The sequence below is a fragment of the Glandiceps talaboti genome, chromosome 11, assembly GCF_964340395.1.
Source record: "Glandiceps talaboti chromosome 11, keGlaTala1.1, whole genome shotgun sequence".
Taxonomy (NCBI): domain Eukaryota; kingdom Metazoa; phylum Hemichordata; class Enteropneusta; family Spengelidae; genus Glandiceps; species Glandiceps talaboti.
The window spans coordinates 23,933,464-23,957,463 of NC_135559.1; the positions used below are offsets into that span (position 1 = coordinate 23,933,464).

The 24,000-nt window shown below is 34.3% G+C and overlaps 1 protein-coding gene across 1 annotated transcript in view; it reads left to right on the forward strand.

Annotated features, from left to right (window-relative positions):
* LOC144441941 (glutamate receptor ionotropic, NMDA 1-like) overlaps positions 1 to 24,000 on the forward strand; it is a 166,961-nt gene that overhangs the window by 53,628 nt on the left and 89,333 nt on the right. The window contains exon 2 of the mRNA XM_078131207.1: positions 23,323 to 23,517. Coding sequence (XP_077987333.1) covers positions 23,332 to 23,517 — 186 coding nt within the window. The 5' untranslated portion in view covers positions 23,323 to 23,331. The remainder of the gene's footprint in view (positions 1 to 23,322; positions 23,518 to 24,000) is intronic.

Here is a 24,000-nt window from a genome sequence, read left to right on the forward strand (position 1 = left end):
GTTCTTCCTCCAGATATGCTATTTTTATTCTGTGGATTCTTGAAAGCATGGCCTACACTCTAAGCTTTATTTGGGTCATGACACTACATGTATGTCTACATTTAATGAGTGTTGTAATCCACTCACTGCAGGTACTAAGTAGTGACTAGTTGTCAACAGAGATATTTGATCTAATTTGCAATAATTAACATACAAATTTGTTCAGTACATACATCTAGTACTTTATGCGTTGATGAGAGGCAGGTATTTGTAGGTATAGCTACTCTGAGTTAGGTATATCAAATAACATTGCATTGTCAGGAAATATCCTCTTTGTTAGTCAGATTATATTAATACAACCGTTTAAGTTAAAATCTACTCGACATTTTAAAGTGAATGTAGAAGATTGAACTACATGTATGTGAATGAGGAAAGAAATTTCTATGTTATATATACCAGTAGATGGATTTGCAATGTCTATGTTATAGACACCAGTAGATGGATTTGCAATGTCTATGTTATAGATATCAGTAGATGGATTTACAATGTCTATGTTATAGACACCAGTAGATGGATTTGCAATGTCTATGTTATAGATATCAGTAGATGGATTTACAATGTCTATGTTATAGACACCAGTAGATGGATTTGCAATGTCTATGTTATAGATATCAGTAGATGGATTTACAATGTCTATGTTATATATACCAGTAGATGGATTCGCAATGTCTATGTTATAGATACCAGTAGATGGATTTACAATGTCTGTGTTATAGATACGTGTAGATGGATTTACAATGTCTATGTTATATATACCAGTAGATGGGTTTACAATGTCTATGTTATAGATATCAGTAGATGGATTTACAATGTCTGTGTTATAGATATCAGTAGATGGATTTACAATGTCTGTTATAGATACCAGTAGATGGATTTACAATGTCTATGTTATATATACCAGTAGATGGGTTTACAATGTCTATGTTATATATACCAGTAGATGGATTTACAATGTCTATGTTATAGATATCAGTAGATGGATTTGCATTGTCTATGTTATATATACCAGTAGATGGATTTACAATGTCTGTGTTATAGATACATGTAGATGGATTTACAATGTCTATGTTATAGATATCAGTAGATGGATTTACAATGTCTATGTTATAGATATCAGTAGATGGATTTGCATTGTCTATGTTATAGATACCAGTATATGGATTTACAATGTCTATGTTACAGATACATGTAGATGGATTTGCAATGTCTATGTTATAGATACGTGTAGATGGATTTACAATGTCTATGTTATAGATACATGTAGATGGATTTACAATGTCCATGTTATAGATACCAGTAGATGGATTTACAATGTCTATGTTATAGATACCAGTAGATGGATTTACAATGTCTATGTTATAGATACCAGTAGATGGATTTACAATGTCTATGTTATAGATACCAGTAGATGGATTTACAATGTCTGTGTTATAGATATCAGTAGATGGATTTACAATGTCTATGTTATAGATACCAGTAGATGGATTTACAATGTCTATGTTATACTTATAGATACCAGTAGATGGATTTACAATGTCTGTGTTATAGATATCAGTAGATGGATTTACAATGTCTATGTTATAGATATCAGTAGATGGATTTACAATGTCTATGTTATAGATATCAGTAGATGGATTTACAATGTCTATGTTATAGATATCAGTAGATGGATTTACAATGTCTATGTTATATATACCAGTAGATGGATTTACAATGTCTATGTTACATATACGTGTAGATGGATTTGCAATGTCTATGTTATATATACGTGTAGATGGATTTGCAATGTCTATGTTATATATACGTGTAGATGGATTTGCAATGTCTATGTTATATATACGTGTAGATGGATTTGCAATGTATATGTTATAGATATCAGTAGATGGATTTACAATGTCTATGTTATAGATACCAGTAGATGGATTTACAATGTCTATGTTATAGATACATGTAGATGGATTTACAATGTCTATGTTATAGATACGTGTAGATGGATTTACAATGTCTATGTTATAGATACATGTAGATGGATTTACAATGTCTATGTTATAGATACGTGTAGATGGATTTACAATGTCTATGTTATAGATACATGTAGATGGATTTACAATGTCTATGTTATAGATACGTGTAAATGGATTTACAATGTCTATGTTATATATACCAGTAGATGGATTTGCAATGTCTATGTTATAGATACGTGTAGATGGATTTACAATGTCTATGTTATAGATACCAGTAGATGGATTTACAATGTCTATGTTATAGATACGTGTAGATGGATTTACAATGTCTATGTTATAGATACATGTAGATGGATTTACAATGACTATGTTATAGATACCAGTAGATGGATTTACAATGTCTATGTTATATATACCAGTAGATGGATTTACAATGTCTATGTTATATATACCAGTAGATGGGTTTACAATGTCTATGTTATAGATATCAGTAGATGGATTTACAATGTCTATGTTATAGATACCAGTAGATGGATTTGCAATGTCTATGTTATAGATACATGTAGATGGATTTACAATGTCTATGTTATAGATACCAGTAGATGGATTTGCAATGTCTATGTTATAGATACATGTAGATGGATTTACAATGTCTATGTTATAGATACATGTAGATGGATTTACAATGTCTATGTTATAGATACCAGTAGATGGATTTGCAATGTCTATGTTATAGATACATGTAGATGGATTTACAATGTCTATGTTATAGATACCAGTAGATTGATTTGCAATGTCTATGTTATAGATATCAGTAGATGGATTTACAATGTCTATGTTATAGATATCAGTAGATGGATTTACAATGTCTATGTTATATATACCAGTAGATGGATTTGCAATGTCTATGTTATAGATACATGTAGATGGATTTACAATGTCTATGTTATAGATACATGTAGATGGATTTACAATGTCTATGTTATAGATACATGTAGATGGATTTGCAATGTCTATGTTATAGATACATGTAGATGGATTTACAATGTCTATGTTATCGATACCAGTAGATTGATTTGCAATGTCTATGTTATAGATATCAGTAGATGGATTTACAATGTCTATGTTATAGATACATGTAGATGGATTTGCAATGTATATGTTATAGATACGTGTAGATGGATTTACAATGTCTATGTTATAGATACCAGTAGATTGATTTGCAATGTCTATGTTATAGATATCAGTAGATGGATTTGCAATGTCTATGTTATAGATACATGTAGATGGATTTGCAATGTCTATGTTATAGATACGTGTAGATGGATTTACAATGTCTATGTTATAGATACGTGTAGATGGATTTACAATGTCTATGTTATAGATACATGTAGATGGATTTGCAATGTCTATGTTATAGATACATGTAGATGGATTTGCAATGTCTATGTTATAGATACGTGTAGATGGATTTACAATGTCTATGTTATAGATACCAGTAGATGGATTTACAATGTCTATGTTATAGATACCAGTAGATGGATTTACAATGTCTATGTTATAGATACCAGTAGATGGATTTACAATGTCTATGTTATAGATACCAGTAGATGGATTTACAATGTCTATGTTATAGATACCAGTAGATGGATTTACAATGTCTATGTTATAGATACCAGTAGATGGATTTACAATGTCTATGTTATAGATACCAGTAGATGGATTTACAATGTCTATGTTATAGATACGTGTAGATGGATTTACAATGTCTATGTTATAGATACGTGTAGATGGATTTACAATGTCTATGTTATAGATACGTGTAGATGGATTTACAATGTCTATGTTATAGATACGTGTAGATGGATTTACAATGTCTATGTTATAGATACGTGTAGATGGATTTACAATGTCTATGTTATAGATACCAGTAGATGGATTTACAATGTCTATGTTATAGATATCAGTAGATGGATTTGCAATGTCTATGTTATAGATACGTGTAGATGGATTTACAATGTCTATGTTATAGATACATGTAGATGGATTTACAATGTCTATGTTATAGATACCAGTAGATGGATTTGCAATGTCTATGTTATAGATACCAATAGATGGATTTACAATGTCTATGTTATAGATACCAGTAGATGGATTTACAATGTCTATGTTATAGATACATGTAGATGGATTTACAATGTCTATGTTATAGATACCAGTAGATGGATTTGCAATGTCTATGTTATAGATACCAGTAGATGGATTTGCAATGTCTATGTTATAGATACATGTAGATGGATTTACAATGTCTATGTTATAGATACCAGTAGATGGATTTACAATGTCTATGTTATAGATACCAGTAGATGGATTTACAATGTCTATGTTATAGATACATGTAGATGGATTTACAATGTCTATGTTATAGATACCAGTAGATGGATTTGCAATGTCTATGTTATAGATACCAGTAGATGGATTTACAATGTCTATGTTATAGATACATGTAGATGGATTTACAATGTCTATGTTATAGATACCAGTAGATGGATTTACAATGTCTATGTTATAGATACCAGTAGATGGATTTGCAATGTCTATGTTATAGATACCAGTAGATGGATTTGCAATGTCTATGTTATAGATATCAGTAGATTGATTTACAATGTCTATGTTATAGATACGTGTAGATGGATTTACAATGTCTATGTTATAGATATCAGTAGATTGATTTACAATGTCTATGTTATAGATACATGTAGATGGATTTACAATGTCTATGTTATAGATATCAGTAGATGGATTTACAATGTCTATGTTATAGATATCAGTAGATGGATTTACAATGTCTATGTTATAGATACGTGTAGATGGATTTACAATGTCTATGTTATAGATATCAGTAGATGGATTTACAATGTCTATGTTATAGATATCAGTAGATGGATTTACAATGTCTATGTTATAGATACGTGTAGATGGATTTACAATGTCTATGTTATATATACCAGTAGATGGATTTACAATGTCTATGTTATAGATATCAGTAGATGGATTTACAATGTCTATGTTATAGATACCAGTAGATGGATTTACAATGTCTATGTTATAGATACCAGTAGATGGATTTACAATGTCTATGTTATAGATATCAGTAGATGGATTCACAATGTCTATGTTATAGATACGTGTAGATGGATTTACAATGTCTATGTTATAGATATCAGTAGATGGATTTACAATGTCTATGTTATAGATATCAGTAGATGGATTTACAATGTCTATGTTATAGATACGTGTAGATGGATTTACAATGTCTATGTTATATATACCAGTAGATGGATTTACAATGTCTATGTTATAGATATCAGTAGATGGATTTACAATGTCTAAGTTATAGATATCAGTAGATGGATTTACAATGTCTATGTTATATATACCAGTAGATGGATTTGCAATGTCTATGTTATATATACCAGTAGATGGATTTACAATGTCTATGTTATAGATATCAGTAGATGGATTTACAATGTCTATGTTATAGATACCAGTAGATGGATTTGCAATGTCTATGTTATAGATACATGTAGATGGATTTACAATGTCTATGTTATAGATACCAGTAGATGGATTTACAATGTCTATGTTATAGATACGTGTAGATTGATTTGCAATGTCTATGTTATAGATACGTGTAGATGGATTTACAATGTCTATGTTATAGATACGTGTAGATGGATTTACAATGTCTATGTTATAGATACGTGTAGATGGATTTACAATGTCTATGTTATAGATACGTGTAGATGGATTTGCAATGTCTATGTTATAGATACGTGTAGATGGATTTACAATGTCTATGTTATAGATACATGTAGATGGATTTACAATGTCTATGTTATAGATACGTGTAGATTGATTTACAATGTCTATGTTATAGATACGTGTAGATGGATTTACAATGTCTATGTTATAGATACGTGTAGATTGATTTACAATGTCTATGTTATAGATACGTGTAGATTGATTTACAATGTCTATGTTATAGATACGTGTAGATGGATTTACAATGTCTATGTTATAGATACGTGTAGATGGATTTACAATGTCTATGTTATAGATACATGTAGATGGATTTACAATGTCTATGTTATAGATATCAGTAGATGGATTTACAATGTCTATGTTATAGATATCAGTAGATGGATTTACAATGTCTATGTTATAGATATCAGTAGATGGATTTACAATGTCTATGTTATATATACCAGTAGATGGATTTACAATGTCTATGTTATAGATATCAGTAGATGGATTTACAATGTCTATGTTATAGATATCAGTAGATGGATTTACAATGTCTATGTTATAGATATCAGTAGATGGATTTACAATGTCTATGTTATATATACCAGTAGATGGATTTACAATGTCTATGTTATAGATACATGTAGATGGATTTACAATGTCTATGTTATAGATATCAGTAGATTGATTTACAATGTCTATGTTATAGATACGTGTAGATGGATTTACAATGTCTATGTTATATATACCAGTAGATGGATTTACAATGTCTATGTTATAGATACATGTAGATAGATTTACAATGTCTATGTTATATATACCAGTAGATTGATTTACAATGTCTATGTTATAGATACGTGTAGATAGATTTACAATGTCTATGTTATAGATACATGCAGGCCACCAATTGTTAGCCACTAATTTCTTTTAAATCATGTCTCCATTCAGTCACATAGAAGTGAAGTCTTTGACAGGGTTGAAGGGATGGGAGATGGGCAGTGGTGTGGCAAAGGCTTGTTACAGTTAACCATAATTTTGTCATCGTAGTATCTAAGAACACAAAACAAAGTTCATTCTTAGAAGGACTATTCTAAGAAAACAAAAATTTAATTCTTAGAAGGACTATTCTAAGAACACAAAACAAAGTTCATTCTTAGAAGGACTATTCTAAGAACACAAAGCAAAGTTAATTCTTAGAAGGACTATTCTAAGAACACAAAACAAAGTTTATATTCTTAGAATTGAATGACTACTGAGCCCCAAGTATGAAACTATATGTTAGGACTTTAAGTACTCTTTTCCAGTTGGAAGAGCTTATAGGTATTATGCAAATTAGGTCTAAAAATTGAATAGTTTGTGAGTATATAAGGATGGAGTCACTTACAGGAATGATGGTGGTTGCTGGCATGGCAGGTATTGTCAATGTAAGGAGAAAAGAACTTAGGGAATTGACTCTCATTACAATGATAAATTGAGGTCCTTGTAACATGACAGGTGTTAAATCGAAGTGTTGGTTGCTAAGGTTGTCACTTGGCAAGGTGTTGAAAGGATGAAAAGATAGATTACTGTGTCTTAATATGGAGCTAAAAGAGTGAGACATGTCTCAAGACACTATCGTTACTTGTAGTAAACACCTATGCACATTATACTCAATGGATAGCAATCAGATATACATGTAGTTCTCAAACTTCAAAGATTTCAACACTTCTATGACACTTAAGTGTAATTCCATTCATCTGAAACAGAATGCATCACATTTAAGTGTGCCAATTTCATGACACAAGAAATGTATTAATTTACCAGTGGCAGAGATAACAACTTGTATGCAAAATTTATGTCCAAAGTGTATTTGAATCAGCTCAGTGGTTTTAATACTTTACATATAATGTAGTTAGCCCTGTAAAATAAGATGAGGATTTAAAAAAAAAGTTATTATGACATAGAAGTTCTAAAAGCAGTGTTCATTATATCTACACAGTATAAATATGAAACCAGCATATCAAATTTTCAAGGTCAATGAAAGTAATTAATATTCCATATAAAGATATATTTCACCTCATTATTGAAGAATTGAAGTGAAATTCAATGTCATTCAAAATAAGTTGCAACCTAGATGTGCTTACTGTTGCATACACAACATGATGTATTTGTCAAAATATATTGAATCAGATAATATTTTGTCTCTTTTGAGGTATTTATCAAATACTTATACTTCTAATATTTAGAGTAAATCAAACATTTTGCAGTAATCATGATCAAATAAATTAGTAATTTAAAAGTAAAATTGATTCCTAAGTTGGTGATCCGTAGGTAGGGACCCTGTGAATCCATTGGATCCTTGTAGGGACCCTATGAATCCATTGAATCCTTAGGTAGGGACCCTGTGAATCCATTGGATCCTTAGGTAGGGACCCTGTGAATCCATTGGATCCTTGTAGGGACCCTATGAATCCATTGGATCCTTAGGTAGGGACCCTGTGTGTGTGAATCCATTGGATCCTTAGGTAGGGACCCTATGAATCCATTGAATCCTTAGGTAGGGACCCTGTGTGTGAATCCATTGGATCCTTGTAGGGACCCTATGAATCCATTGAATCCTTAGGTAGGGACCCTATGAATCCATTGAATCCTTAGGTAGGGACCCTGTGAATCCATTGTATCCTTGTAGGGACCCTATGAATCCATTGAATCCTTAGGTAGGGACCCTATGAATCCATTGGATCCTTGTAGGGACCCTATGAATCTATTGAATCCTTAGGTAGGGACCCTATGAATCCATTGGATCCTTAGGTAGGGACCCTGTGTGTGAATCCATTGGATCCTTGTAGGGACCCTAGGATTCCATTGGATCCTTAGGTAGGGACCCTGTGTGTGAATCCATTGGATCCTTAGGTAGGGACCCTATGAATCCATTGAATCCTTAGGTAGGGACCCTATGAATCCATTGGATCCTTGTAGGGACCCTATGAATCCACTGAATCCTTAGGTAGGGACCCTGTGAATCCATTGGATCCTTAGGTAGGGAACCTGTGAATCCATTGGATCCTTAGGTAGGGACCCTATGAATCCATTGGATCCTTAGGTAGGGACCCTATGAATCCATTGGGTCCCTAGGTAGGGACCCTATGAATCCATTGGATCCTTAGGTAGGGACCCTATGAATCCATTGGATCCTTAGGTAGGGACGCTGTGAATCCATTGGGTCCCTAGGTAGGGACCCTGTGAATCCATTGGATCCTTAGGTAGGGAACCTGTGAATCAATTGGATCCTTAGGTAGGGACCCTATGAATCCATTGGATCCTTAGGTAGGGACCCTGTGAATCCATTGGATCCTTAGGTAGGGACCCTATGAATCCATTGGGTCCCTAGGTAGGGACCCTGTGAATCCATTGGATCCTTAGGTAGGGACACTGTGAATCCATTGAATCCTTAGGTAGGGACCCTGTGAATCCATTGGATCCTTAGGTAAGGACGCTGTGAATCCATTGGGTCCCTAGGTAGGGACGCTGTGAATCCATTGGGTCCCTAGGTAGGTACCCTATGAATCCATTGGATCATTAGGTAGGGACCCTGTGAATCCATTGGGTCCCTAGGTAGGTACCCTATGAATCCATTGGATCATTAGGTAGGGACCCTGTGAATCCATTGGATCCCTAGTTAGGGACCCTGTGAATCCATTGGATCCCTAGGTAGGGACCCTGGGAATCCATTGGATCCTTAGGTAGGGACCCTGTGAATCCATAGGGGTCCCTAGGTAGGTACATGTACCCTGTGAATCCATTGATTCTCAGGTAGGGAACCTGTGAGTTTTTGAGTGGTACACAGTGCTATTTTCATGCAATGACTCAGAGCATGTGTCCATATGCATGGAACAAATCGAATCAATTAGTGTATTATGAGACCAACAAAAATATTATGGTGCTCCATGTCCTGATATGCCTTCTTGAAGTTTTCCATGGGTATTCTACTAACTACTAGTAAATTTTATTTGAGATGAAATATGTTTACTTTGTTGTTAAATGCTCTGTTCAAAAGGTGACGTGAGTGAGTGAGCTAAAATATGCCATCACGACGGTATACTATTACAGTGCTCTTGTCGGCAAATTATAAAAATCAGATAAATAAAAGTCATTGACTGTGAAAACCCCAAAAATTACAAGTGTTTATGTATATTGAGTCTAGTGGTTTTCATTTGTGTTGCCTATTTAAAATGTATCAGGGACATAATTTGGAAACTTCAAACAAATAATATTTTAGCACAACTGAACTGATAAGGTTCAGTAGTGCTATAGGCATCGCTGAGAGTCTGTCTGTGTGTGTGTAAACAACTTAAAGTCAAAAACTGCTGGACTGATTGCTTTGCCGATATTTGGTAGTCATGTTAATTTTGGTGTCTAGTTGGGAAATTGTTCAAATGAAAATGATCATGTCAGAGATTTGGTCAAAAAACATAAACTCCAAAACTACTGGGCAGATTGGCCTGAAATCTGGTGGGAACGTTTGTAGGGGTAAGTGAATTAAGATCTGTTCATGACATGATGATTCCATCACTAATATGCAAATTAGGGCTAAAATATGTCTTTTTGGTCAAAAATCTTTAATTCCAAAACTACTGGCTGAAATTTAATGGGGATGCATCTGGGGGAGTCTAGATCAAGAAATATTAAGCATATAATGATCTCATCAGAAATATGCAAATTAGGTTTTTAAAAAAGTGAATTTTGGTCAAAAAGACTGAAATTTGGTGAGATGTTTCTAGAAGTGTTATTCTGCAAATTTTCTTCAAAAATTTTGACACAATTGGCCCTAGCAACCATGACCACGCCCTTAGCAAAAACCAAATGGCAGTATATTTTGGTCAAATAACAATATCATCTGGTAGGTAAGTGAGTAAAAATTCAAAAAATGTTTGCAAATATTCCTAGTGATTGCATTTTTTGCAAAGATAACAACATGGTTGGATACGATAGGCAACTGGATAGTCATTCAGCAAATGAACTTCTATAGATACCTAGCATGGATCAGCATGTGGGTAAACATTTTTAAAAACTATACAGTTGAGCTATAACGCCATTGGTGCTATTTTTAGCTCCGCTGTCAGCGAAAGCTGAAAGCGTAGCTTTAGGTATAGGTGGGTATTGAGGTATAGAGAGTAGAGTGAATCATAGGTGTCCGTCAAACTTTTATATTTTTACTATCTACTCCGGAAGTGACAGTCGGAATTCTTCGATATTTGGTGTGCATGTTCCCTGGGGGGAGGCTATTCAGATTTGTTCATGCCAAGTTGATCTGTGCCATTTTCAATTTTTTATGATTTTTTTTCATAAAATGTCATTTTCATCAACTCCTTGAAAACCTCTTATTAGATTGCTTTGATATCTGGCGTGTTGATGCGCAGGGGGTAGCTTACTCAGATTTGTTAATTTCAAGTCAGCACATCCTCATTTTTATTTTTTATGATTTTTTTTTTGTAATTTGAAAAAAAAATGAATATGTTAATGAGCATAATGACCGACGCCATATTGGAAATCAGTCGACGAGACTTTAAGTAAACTGCCACTTTTCAAAAGACACTATTGACGTCAAACAAACGATGTAATATGTGCTATAGTCATAATTCTACGCATTGGGCGCCCAAATGACAAGCGTTTGTTCGAAACAGGGTTGTAAACTTCAAATCAGTCCGCAACATCCTCATTTGCATACTCTATCCTGATTCGACCAGAAGCTGAAGGTGACCTCATTTGACCGAGCGATTTTCCACAGCAAGCATCTTGAGTATCAACACAGGACGTTCTTGGTACTCACTAAAATCACACTTCAGACCCACTATAAAAGTGTGATGTTTTCAGATAACATGTAACTTGTGGTTAATTCTATATTGTCGTGCAATTTGGAATGACAGTGAACCAGAATTCAGACAACTTGCGTAAGGAAGGGCATGCCAGACATGCGGTTGAAGTTATGGCCGACAGTTCACATGTAAAGTTAAACGACATGAACGTGTCTTGCCTTTCCAAAATGCAAATATTTGGCAAGTAAAAATAATTAAAATAATTACAACTTTAATTTGGCTTTAGACTTTGCATTATGTTTTGCGTATCTTTCCCCGTTTTACATGTAAATCCGAAAAGGTTCTCTCTCATCATGTCATCAGTGTCAGTGATCATACGTATATACCGCGCGGGGCTGCTTTGAGTACGAGCGAAGTGAGGCATGTTGAGGTATTTTGTTGAGAATTATAAATATTGCGAAATGTCAAGTACAAGGTTTAAATACAATGGAATGATGAAAAAAATGGCAGAGTCTGCTGACAGGCGCCGGTCACAAGAAACACTGTGAATTAAAATATCAGACGATGTATGTGTTAATCGCCGACAATCCACCCGTATGCACGAGGGACTAACCCGGAAGCAAGTCGTTGTCAGCCATACGTTACAGTGGTAACATCGTCCGAGAAATCGCTGCGTTCAGAGTGTCATTATTCACAGAATTGTTGTTTTCGAGTGAAAACCCGTCTTGAATTGTATAACTCTAACAAATGAAGACATGTCAAGTTATATTTTGAAAGTTGTATCGCTAGTTTGAGACGATTTTCTCACGTACTATAGTACTATCGAGGCTTACTTGGAAGTAGTAGGACCTTACTCCAGTTCATCGGGAAGTTTAGCCAGTCCGATAATTCTTTCTGGTTTAGTTTACAACACTTTTGATCAATCACGCAGATTTTGTTGTTGTGATGAAAAGAAATAAAAAAAAAGATCATTTCAAGCATTTCGTTGTGTTTTCTTTGTGAAAGGTAACCGAACATGAACGAGTGTTACCACTGTAACGTATGGCTGAGAATGACTCTCTTCCGGGTACTTAACTTGAGATTGTCGCCGTACGGAAACTAAGATGGCGATTAATACATTTCTTCCCTATATATATCTACCACAACTAGTACAAGTTGAATGTTATTGACTTTGTAAATTTGTTAGAAAATTGAAATTCAAATTGCCTCAAAATTATTTTAGATCCCTAGTTTATTTCATTCATCATTAAAATTTTCCAGGGTTACAGCTGTAAGACACTGGAATTATTTATAGCCAACCTCAAAATCCTCTTTTTTTCTTTTTCTTGTGTGCATTTCCCAGTCATTTTTTTCTGAGATTTTGTGCAATTTTTCATAACAGTAGATTTTTGTTATAAAATGGTGACTATGGTATAAAAGTACAATACATTACCAACTTCTGTGTAAAATGTGTTTTATAGTGAGACATCATATGAAACCACTAACCACTTTATTGCATCACTAAAACAAAACTGCATAGTGAAGACCTGAACCACTTCTACATGTCACCAAAATAAAAAATTAAATTAAAAAAAAAAACAGCGGAGCTATTCTGACCGATAGGTCGCTTGTTTAAAGTTCTAAAACTAGAATATGTTTAATGAACATGTCGTCTAACGTAATAGCAATAGTGAACGTGAATATCTTGAATCATCTGTAATGTCATGATTTTGACTCAGAAACTATGGTATGATATACAGTATGCCCTGCCAACATTGTATATGTTTGATTCATGAATAAATGTTTTATTGCATCCAAATTTGCATATGGCTTCAAACACCATACTTTCATGTGTAGTAATCCCATGAAACATTAATAGTAAAACATAATCTGTCCATTACCTTGGGTGTCTAGTTGGGAAATTGTTCAAATGATCGCATCACAGGTGTGTGATTTGGGTCAAAAAATGTGATTTTTGGTCAAAAAAATTAAACTCAGAAACTACTGGGCAGATTGGTGCGAAATTTGGTGGGAACATTCTTAAGGGGGTGTAAAGTAAGAATTGTTGATGAAATGATGATTCCATCAGTGATATGCAAATTAGGGCTAAAAATGTGTCTTTTTAGTCAAAAATCTATAATTCCAAAACTACTGAGCAAATTGGGCTGAAATATAATGGGAATGTATCTAGGGATGTATGGACAAAGAAATATTAAGCACACAATGATTCCATCAGTGATATGCAAATTAGGTGTAAAAATGTTCATTTCTGGTCAAAAACTTATATCTCAAAAAGTACTTGGTCACCGAGTCTGAAACTTGGTGAGATGTTTCTGAAAGTGTTATTCTGCAGATTTTCTTCAAAACATTTTGACAAAATTAGCCCTAGCGACCGTGAGCACACCCTTAGCAACAACCAAATGGCAGTATATTTTGGTCAAATAACAAGATCATCTGGTGGGCAAATGAGTAAACATTCAAAAAATGTATGCAAATACCCTAGCAACCATGACCACGCCCATAGCAACAGCCAAACGTTCATGTATTTCACAAAGATAACAGGGATCAATAGACAATTGAATAAACATTCAAAAAAATGTATGTAAATTTGCCTAGCAACAAGACCGCGCCCATAGCAACAACCAAATAATCACGTATATTGCAAAGATAACAAGAATAGGAAGACAAATGAAGAAACATTCAAAAAATGTATGCAAATGTGCCTAGCAACAAGACCACGCCCATAGCAACAGCCAGATGATCACATATATTGCAAAGATAACAACGGGGATTAATAGACAATTGAATAAACATTCAAAAAATGTATGTAAATATGCCTAGCAACAAGACCACGCCCATAGCAACAGCCAAATAATCACATACATTGCAAAGATAATATCAGGAATTCATACACAAGTGAACAAAAACATACAAAAATGTATGCAAATATATCTAACAACATGACCACGTCCATAGCAACCACCAAATGATAGCATATATCGTAAAGATAGCAACATGGTTGGATAGGCAACTGGATAGTCATTCAACAAATGACCACTTATTGTTAGCATGGACTACCATATGGATAAACATTTTTAGAAACTGTACAGTTGTGCTACAACGCTATTGGCGGTATTTTTTAAATCACACATTGGTGGTGAGATCATTTTGATTTGAACAATTTCCTAACTATAGACACTGAAGGTAATATATCCACCAAATATCATAGTTATCGGTCTAGTAGTTTTTGACTTTAAGTTGTTTACACACACACACACACACACACACACACACACACACACACACACACACACACACACACACACACATAGACAGACAGACAGACAGACACACACACACTTTGCCATGCCTATAGCACTACTGAACCTTATCAGTTCAGTTGTGCTAAAAATTGCTTGGAGCAATTCCCAGCACAACAATTTTGAATAAACAACAAAACAATCCACCTTTTTCTAAGAACATAGAAAGAGTTTATGTGTCAAAACTGTCTAAACTTATCTCACACACTTGATAATTTGATATTTAAACATAATAGACTTATCTCACACACTTGATAATTTGAAGTCTATACATAATACATATTAAATGTATTTTTACAGTGTTTCCGGTGCCTCTCATGAAATTTGTTCAAATGTATTTTTACAGTGTTTCCAGTGCCTCTCATGAATTCTCCTTAGAATTGTGAGTAAATGCACATGTACAGAATATACATGATAGGTATAGTTTTCACTCAAATTGATGATTATATCCAAGTTAATCTCTTTGGTCATTACTAGTCATCTCAAGAGCTTCTTACTTGCCATCAGTTCTGATTCTACAAACTCACACTTTCCTACCACACTACATCATCAGTTCTGATTCTACAAACTCACACTTTCCTACCACACTACATCATCAGTTCTAATTCTACAAACTCACACTTTCCTACCACACTACATCATCAGTTCTAATTCTACAAACTCACACTTTCCTACCACACTACATCATCAGTTCTAATTCTACAAACTCACACTTTCCTACCACACACTACATCATCAGTTCTGACTCTACAAACTCACACTTTCCTACTAGTTGTAGTGTAAGTCTATCAATTATTCTGGTGACAGCTATTGATTTCTAGAGAAGCATCATGTTGATGGAAAGGCCAGTGTAATTGTTCTAATTGGTTTTTACTAGCTGGTCAGTAAACTTTATTTATAGGGTTGTAAAAATCGTTTAACTGAAGAACATTACAGTTTGAGTATAGTGATTGAATTTGTCAAAGTTTACTTTTACAATGTTGTTGAGTAGTCAGCATTGAATAAGTTGATCAGAGTCTGTGTATGACTCATGACTTCTGTAACATATCTTTGATTTTCAAGGAAGTACGTACAATAACAGTTGTCTTTCCTTAGTTGTTAAATTCAACTACTGTCTGTGTGCATTCTCAATGAGTTTGAAGGTCAAATTTTACTCAATTCTGAATCAATGTGATTGATTGGTCTGCTTCAACTTCAGGTACATTTCTCCAACTTTGCTTCTATATTTTTAATGCATATCGGTTAAATTGAGATATTAAATACATTTATTTACAAAATGTTCTAAAATAGTTTTTTTAGCACAACTGAACTGAGGTTCAGTGGTGCTAAAGGCATGGTTAAATGTTAAATGTGTGTGTGTGTGTGTGTGTGTGTGTGTGTGTGTGTGTGTGTGTGTGTGCGTGCATACGTGCATGTGTATATGTGTGTGTAAACAACTTAAAGTAAAAAACCGCCACACCAATTGCCTTGGTATTTGGTAGAGATATTACTTAGGGCCTGTGAATGGAAAATTGTTCAAATGAAAATAATCAGAGATGTGCGTTTTGAGTCAAAAAATGTGATTTTTGGTCAAAAACTTAAACTACAAAACTACCAGGCAGATTGGCCTGAAATTTGGTGGGAATGGTTTTGGGGATGTTCAGTTTAAGAATTGTTCATGACATGATGATCCCATTAGTGATATGCAAATTAAGGTTCAAAATGTGTCATTTTGGTTATTGGCATATTTTCGGTAATTAGACGCGTTAGAAAGGTGTTGTTTCTGGTCAGGAAACGTTGGCTAAAGTGGTGTGATGACACAAATTTTTTTTTGTTAATTGTTCATGATTAGTTCTGCAGTTGTCTTCCCTGAAGTAGCAATTGATGTAGGGAGAGTTATTTTGTGTTTTCCCTTGGATCTGCAGTCTGCATTGGTTGGACAAACGAAAGAAAAAAGAAAATTGAGGCGGGTTGTTTAAGTGATGCAAACTCACCAGAAAACAAGTCTTTTTTTTTTCTTGGCCTTAAAATAGGTTTACAATGGGCGTGGAGTTCACAAACAGGTGAAATATTTATTAGTCCCCGTCGGACGAAGTCCGGGACGGGGACTTACGGATTGGGTTCCGTCTGTCCGTGCGTCCGTCCGTCCGTGCGTCCGTCCGTCCGTCTGTCTGTCCAAAGCCGTTTCGTGGAGATGCCTGGACTGATTTTTTTCAAACTTGGTACAGGGGCAACATACAATGGCATACATATGCACGTCAATTTGTTTCATGATACAATCCAATATGGCCGCCTAGCAGCCATTTTGTTTGCAAATTTTCCCTGTCTAAAGCCATAACTCAGACATGCTTGAACAGATCTCATTCAAAGTTGGCATTAGGACAGTGTTCTATGACATACATGTGCATATCCATTTTTGTCATGATATGATCCAATATGGCAGCCTGGCAGCCATATTGTTTGTGATTTTTCTATGTCCAAAGCCATAACTCAGACATGCTTGAACACATCTCATTCAAAGTTGGTATTAGGACAGTGTTCTATGACATACATATGCATATTCATTTTCGTCGTGATACGATCCAATATGGCTGCCTGGCAGCCATTTTGTTTGTGAATTTTCCATGTCCAAATTCATAACTCAGACATGCTTGAACAGATCTCATTCAAAGTTGGTATTAGGACAGTGTTCTATGACATACATGTGCATATCCATTTTCGTCGTGATACGATCCAATATGGCTGCCTGGCAGCCATTTTATTTGTGAATTTTTCATGTCCAAAGCCATAACTCAGACATGCTTGAACAGATCTCATTCAAAGTTGGTATTAGGACAGTGTTCTATGACATACATGTGCATATCCATTTTCATGGTGATATGATCCCCCATACCCGACCAATCCTTTATTGTTGTAGGCATGTTCCATGTCCAACAAGCAGACACAACATATCTAAGTCTGTTTGATTTAGGTTCACAAGTGTTGTTGCATGATCAGAGTAGTGATAATTCCTTAAAACCCAATCATAGCGGGGACTATGTCATTCTCAATGACTTGTTATTGTTTCATATTCGTCAAGTACACACATAAAATTTTGAAATTTCACACACTAATACGCAGATGAATAATCTTTTTAGATTTTTAATTAAAAGTTTAAGAAGTATTAAATTGACCTTAAACCGTCTCCTTTTTACTGTGTTCTTTTCTGATTTCTTCTGATAACAAACTACCGCTGTTTGTTGCAAGGCTTGTAATTGTTTATGAAGCTTGGTATCTCAGGAAATAAATACACTCTCACATGTTTATCAAGTGTACTAATCTATTATTTATACCGAAATGTATGTGGTCAAAATATGGAAAACAGACCAAGCCTATGAAGAAAATTGCCTTCAACACTGTTGTTCTCTGCCTACATAAAAATCGATATTTCTATTCAGCAGTCCATTGTGCATGGATTCGCAACAATGTATCCATACTGGTGACCTATACATTGACCTCTGTTATAATTATATATAAATATAGTGAGGACGCAACACTCAACAAAATCTTCACCAAAACTAAGTTGATGGAAGTTGGAAGCAGAATCTAATAGGATTTGGAGCAGATAGTACATCTGTCGGTTGAAACAGGAGTGTATACATTTTATCCAGTAATGAAGTAGGGCAATAATACCGTATCACTTCAAGGTACTAAAGTTGTTAAACTGTTACGATGTGTACTATGAAGTATGTAAACTTTCTGATGTGTAATTCTAGCAACATTATGTGGGTTTGAATTTTGTTTATTATTTGCCGTGGTAACAGGTGTGTGCATATCCCACGTATGTACGGGATCACGAAAGCCAAGTGAAGTCAAGGATGGCAAGCTTTCCTGTGCTAGGTGGGCATTTGAACCACATCTTTGACAACTAACTTTCATTGGGACTTGAAAAAATCACAGATATAGAGCTAAATTTCTTTCATAAATCATGAAATTGCAAGACTATACCCTTACGGAAGGCATTCATTTTAAATCTGGTTTAATCATGTACTCCCATAGTGAACTGATCATGTACTCTTTACATTACATATACAGATTAATTTGCTTGGATTTATCTCATTCCAATAAATTCATACTATTATCTCTGAGTTCAGTTCAGTAATCTGATTTGTCCTGGCTATCTTAGGGAAGGACAGATGCATATACATAACATATTGAACTAAACAAAGTTTATTTGTAAATGGTATAGATCTGCATTAACATGACAATCACACACAGTGTATTTCAAGCTATAGATTTGCATTAACATGACAATCACACACAGTGTATTTCAAGCTATAGATCTGCATTAACATGACAATCACACACACAGTGTATTTCAAGCTATAGATCTGCATTAACATGACAATCACACAGTGTATTTCAAGGTATAGATCTGTATTAACATGACAATCACACACATTGTATTTCAAGCTATAGATCTGCATTAACATGACAATCACACACACAGTGTATTTCAAGCTATAGATCTGCATTAACATGACAATCACACACAGTGTATTTCAAGGTATAGATCTGTATTAACATGACAATCACACACACAGTGTATTTCAAGCTATAGATTTGCATTAACATGACAATCACACACAGTGTATTTCAAGCTATAGATCTGTATTAACATGACAATCACACACACAGTGTATTTCAAGGTATAGATCTGCATTAACATGACAATCATACACAGTGTATTTCAAGGTATAGATCTGCATTAACATGACAATCACACACAGTGTATTTCAAGCTATAGATCTGCATTAACATGACAATCACACACACAGTGTATTTCAAGCAATAGATCTGTATTAACATGACAATCACACACACACGTGTATTTCAAGCTATAGATCTGCATTAACATGACAATCACACACAGTGTATTTCAAGGTATAGATTTGCATTAACATGACAATCACACACACAGAGTGTATTTCAAGGTATAGATCTGTATTAACATGACAATCACACACAGAGTGTATTTCAAGCTATAGATTTGCATTAACATGACAATCACACACAGAGTGTATTTCAAGCTATAGATCTGTATTAACATGACAATCACACACACAGTGTATTTCAAGGTATAGATCTGCATTAACATGACAATCACACACAGTGTATTTCAAGCTATAGATCTGTATTAACATGACAATCACACACACAGTGTATTTCAAGGTATAGATCTGCATTAACATGACAATCACACACAGTGTATTTCAAGCTATAGATCTGCATTAACATGACAATCACACACACAGTGTATTTCAAGGTATAGATTTGCATTAACATGACAATCACACACACAGAGTGTATTTCAAGGTATAGATCTGTATTAACATGACAATCACACACAGTGTATTTCAAGCTATAGATCTGTATTAACATGACAATCACACACAGTGTATTTCAAGCTATAGATCTGTATTAACATGACAATCACACACACAGTGTATTTCAAGCTATAGATCTGTATTAACATGACAATCACACACAGTGTATTTCAAGCTATAGATCTGCATTAACATGACAATCACACTCAGTGTATTTCAAGCTATAGATCTGTATTAACATGACAATCACACACAGAGTGTATTTCAAGCTATAGATCTGCATTAACATGACAATCACACACAGTGTATTTCAAGCTATAGATCTGTATTAACATGACAATCACACACACAGTGTATTTCAAGCTATAGATCTGCATTAACATGACAATCACACACAGAGTGTATTTCAAGCTATAGATCTGCATTAACATGACAATCACACACACAGTGTATTTCAAGGTATAGATCTGCATTAACATGACAATCACACACACAGAGTGTATTTCAAGCTATAGATCTGTATTAACATGACAATCACACACACAGGGTGTATTTCAAGCTATAGATCTGTATTAACATGACAATCACACACAGTGTATTTCAAGCTATAGATCTGTATTAACATGACAATCACACACAGTGTATTTCAAGCTATAGATCTGTATTAACATGACAATCACACACAGTGTATTTCAAGGTATAGATCTGCATTAACATGACAATCACACACAGTGTATTTCAAGCTATAGATCTGCATTAACATGACAATCACACTCAGTGTATTTCAAGCTATAGATCTGTATTAACATGACAATCACACACAGAGTGTATTTCAAGCTATAGATCTGTATTAACATGACAATCACACACACAGTGTATTTCAAGCTATAGATCTGTATTAACATGACAATCACACACACAGTGTATTTCAAGCTATAGATCTGCATTAACATGACAATCACACTGTAACAGTGTATTTCAAGCTATAGATCTGTATTAACATGACAATCACACACAGAGTGTATTTCAAGCTATAGATCTGTATTAACATGACAATCACACACACAGTGTATTTCAAGCTATAGATCTGTATTAACATGACAATCACACACACAGTGTATTTCAAGCTATAGATCTGCATTAACATGACAATCACACTGTAACAGTGTATTTCAAGCTATAGATCTGTATTAACATGACAATCACACACAGAGTGTATTTCAAGCTATAGATCTGTATTAACATGACAATCACACTGTAACAGTGTATTTCAAGCTATAGATCTGTATTAACATGACAATCACACACAGTGTATTTCAAGCTATAGATCTGTATTAACATGACAATCATACTGTAACAGTGTATTTCAAGCTATAGATCTGCATTAACATGACAATCACACTCAGTGTATTTCAAGCTATAGATCTGTATTAACATGACAATCACACACAGTGTATTTCAAGCTATAGATCTGTATTAACATGACAATCACACACACAGTGTATTTCAAGCTATAGATCTGCATTAACATGACAATCACACTCAGTGTATTTCAAGCTATAGATCTGTATTAACATGACAATCACACACAGAGTGTATTTCAAGCTATAGATCTGTATTAACATGACAATCACACACACAGTGTATTTCAAGCTATAGATCTGTATTAACATGACAATCACACACACAGTGTATTTCAAGCTATAGATCTGCATTAACATGACAATCACACTGTAACAGTGTATTTCAAGCTATAGATCTGTATTAACATGACAATCACACACAGAGTGTATTTCAAGCTATAGATCTGTATTAACATGACAATCACACACACAGTGTATTTCAAGCTATAGATCTGTATTAACATGACAATCACACACACAGTGTATTTCAAGCTATAGATCTGCATTAACATGACAATCACACTGTAACAGTGTATTTCAAGCTATAGATCTGTATTAACATGACAATCACACACAGAGTGTATTTCAAGCTATAGATCTGTATTAACATGACAATCACACTGTAACAGTGTATTTCAAGCTATAGATCTGTATTAACATGACAATCACACACAGTGTATTTCAAGCTATAGATCTGTATTAACATGACAATCATACTGTAACAGTGTATTTCAAGCTATAGATCTGCATTAACATGACAATCACACTCAGTGTATTTCAAGCTATAGATCTGTATTAACATGACAATCACACACAGTGTATTTCAAGCTATAGATCTGTATTAACATGACAATCACACACACAGTGTATTTCAAGCTATAGATCTGTATTAACATGACAATCACACACACAGTGTATTTCAAGCTATAGATCTGCATTAACATGACAATCACACTGTAACAGTGTATTTCAAGCTATAGATCTGTATTAACATGACAATCACACACAGAGTGTATTTCAAGCTATAGATCTGTATTAACATGACAATCACACACACAGTGTATTTCAAGCTATAGATCTGTATTAACATGACAATCACACACACAGTGTATTTCAAGCTATAGATCTGCATTAACATGACAATCACACTGTAACAGTGTATTTCAAGCTATAGATCTGTATTAACATGACAATCACACACAGAGTGTATTTCAAGCTATAGATCTGTATTAACATGACAATCACACTGTAACAGTGTATTTCAAGCTATAGATCTGTATTAACATGACAATCACACACAGTGTATTTCAAGCTATAGATCTGTATTAACATGACAATCATACTGTAACAGTGTATTTCAAGCTATAGATCTGCTTTAACATGACAATCACACACAGTGTGTATTTCAAGCAATAATATTTGATAAATGATATATTCCTTGAATATACAAAATTAAGCAATCCACGGATTTATAATTTAAAGTTTGAAGACAATAAGCCTGTCATCAATAAAGAAAAAATATCTTAAAGTTCCTAAAATTGATGTGAGCAGATCTAGTAAGAGTTAATTTTTATGGCCCAAGTATAGTAGACTAGTGCTATCAAATCAGTGTTAATAATATATGAAATGATTATGTCAGTGTTATCGTATATTTTTTGTTTATATTCTAGCATATCCACATGTCATTCTTACGGACAGTACCACCATATACACATCAAGCATTAGTGTGGGCTGACTTGTTGCGAGATTTTGGATGGACCCGTGTTGTACTGATAACCAGTGATGACCAGGATGGACGGGCTATTTATAATATATTTCATGACCTAGAAGATACACTCGATAGTAATAATGGTTTTATGGTAAGGGTAGGTGATCACTATGTGTTGTACTTTAATTGTTTACTTTGCCTAAAATCTCTTCTGAGCATGCATCATGGCTACATTTGCACACCAAAATATGTTATCAAGAATTGTTGTAATTCTGTATCTTCTTTCTTTGGGGTTGAGTGGTGTTGAGCATTCCAAGTTTGTAAGCCTCACCTCTGCAGACTGGGTTATAACCCACCAAGTTTGTAAGCCTCACCTCTGCAGACTGGGTTAGAACCAACCAAGTTTGTAAGCCTCACCTCTGCAGACTGGGTTAGAACCCACCAAGTTTGTAAGCCTCACCTCACAATTTAGTACATTCGTTAAACATAACAACATACATTTGTCCTATAAAATTTGGTGATGTACCTTACAGCGTTAACGAATAATTTGCATAATTAATTATTTTTGGTAATTAGGCTATATCTTAAGAATGCATCCTTCATATTCAACATAATTTAGTACATACGCTAACCATGAGAA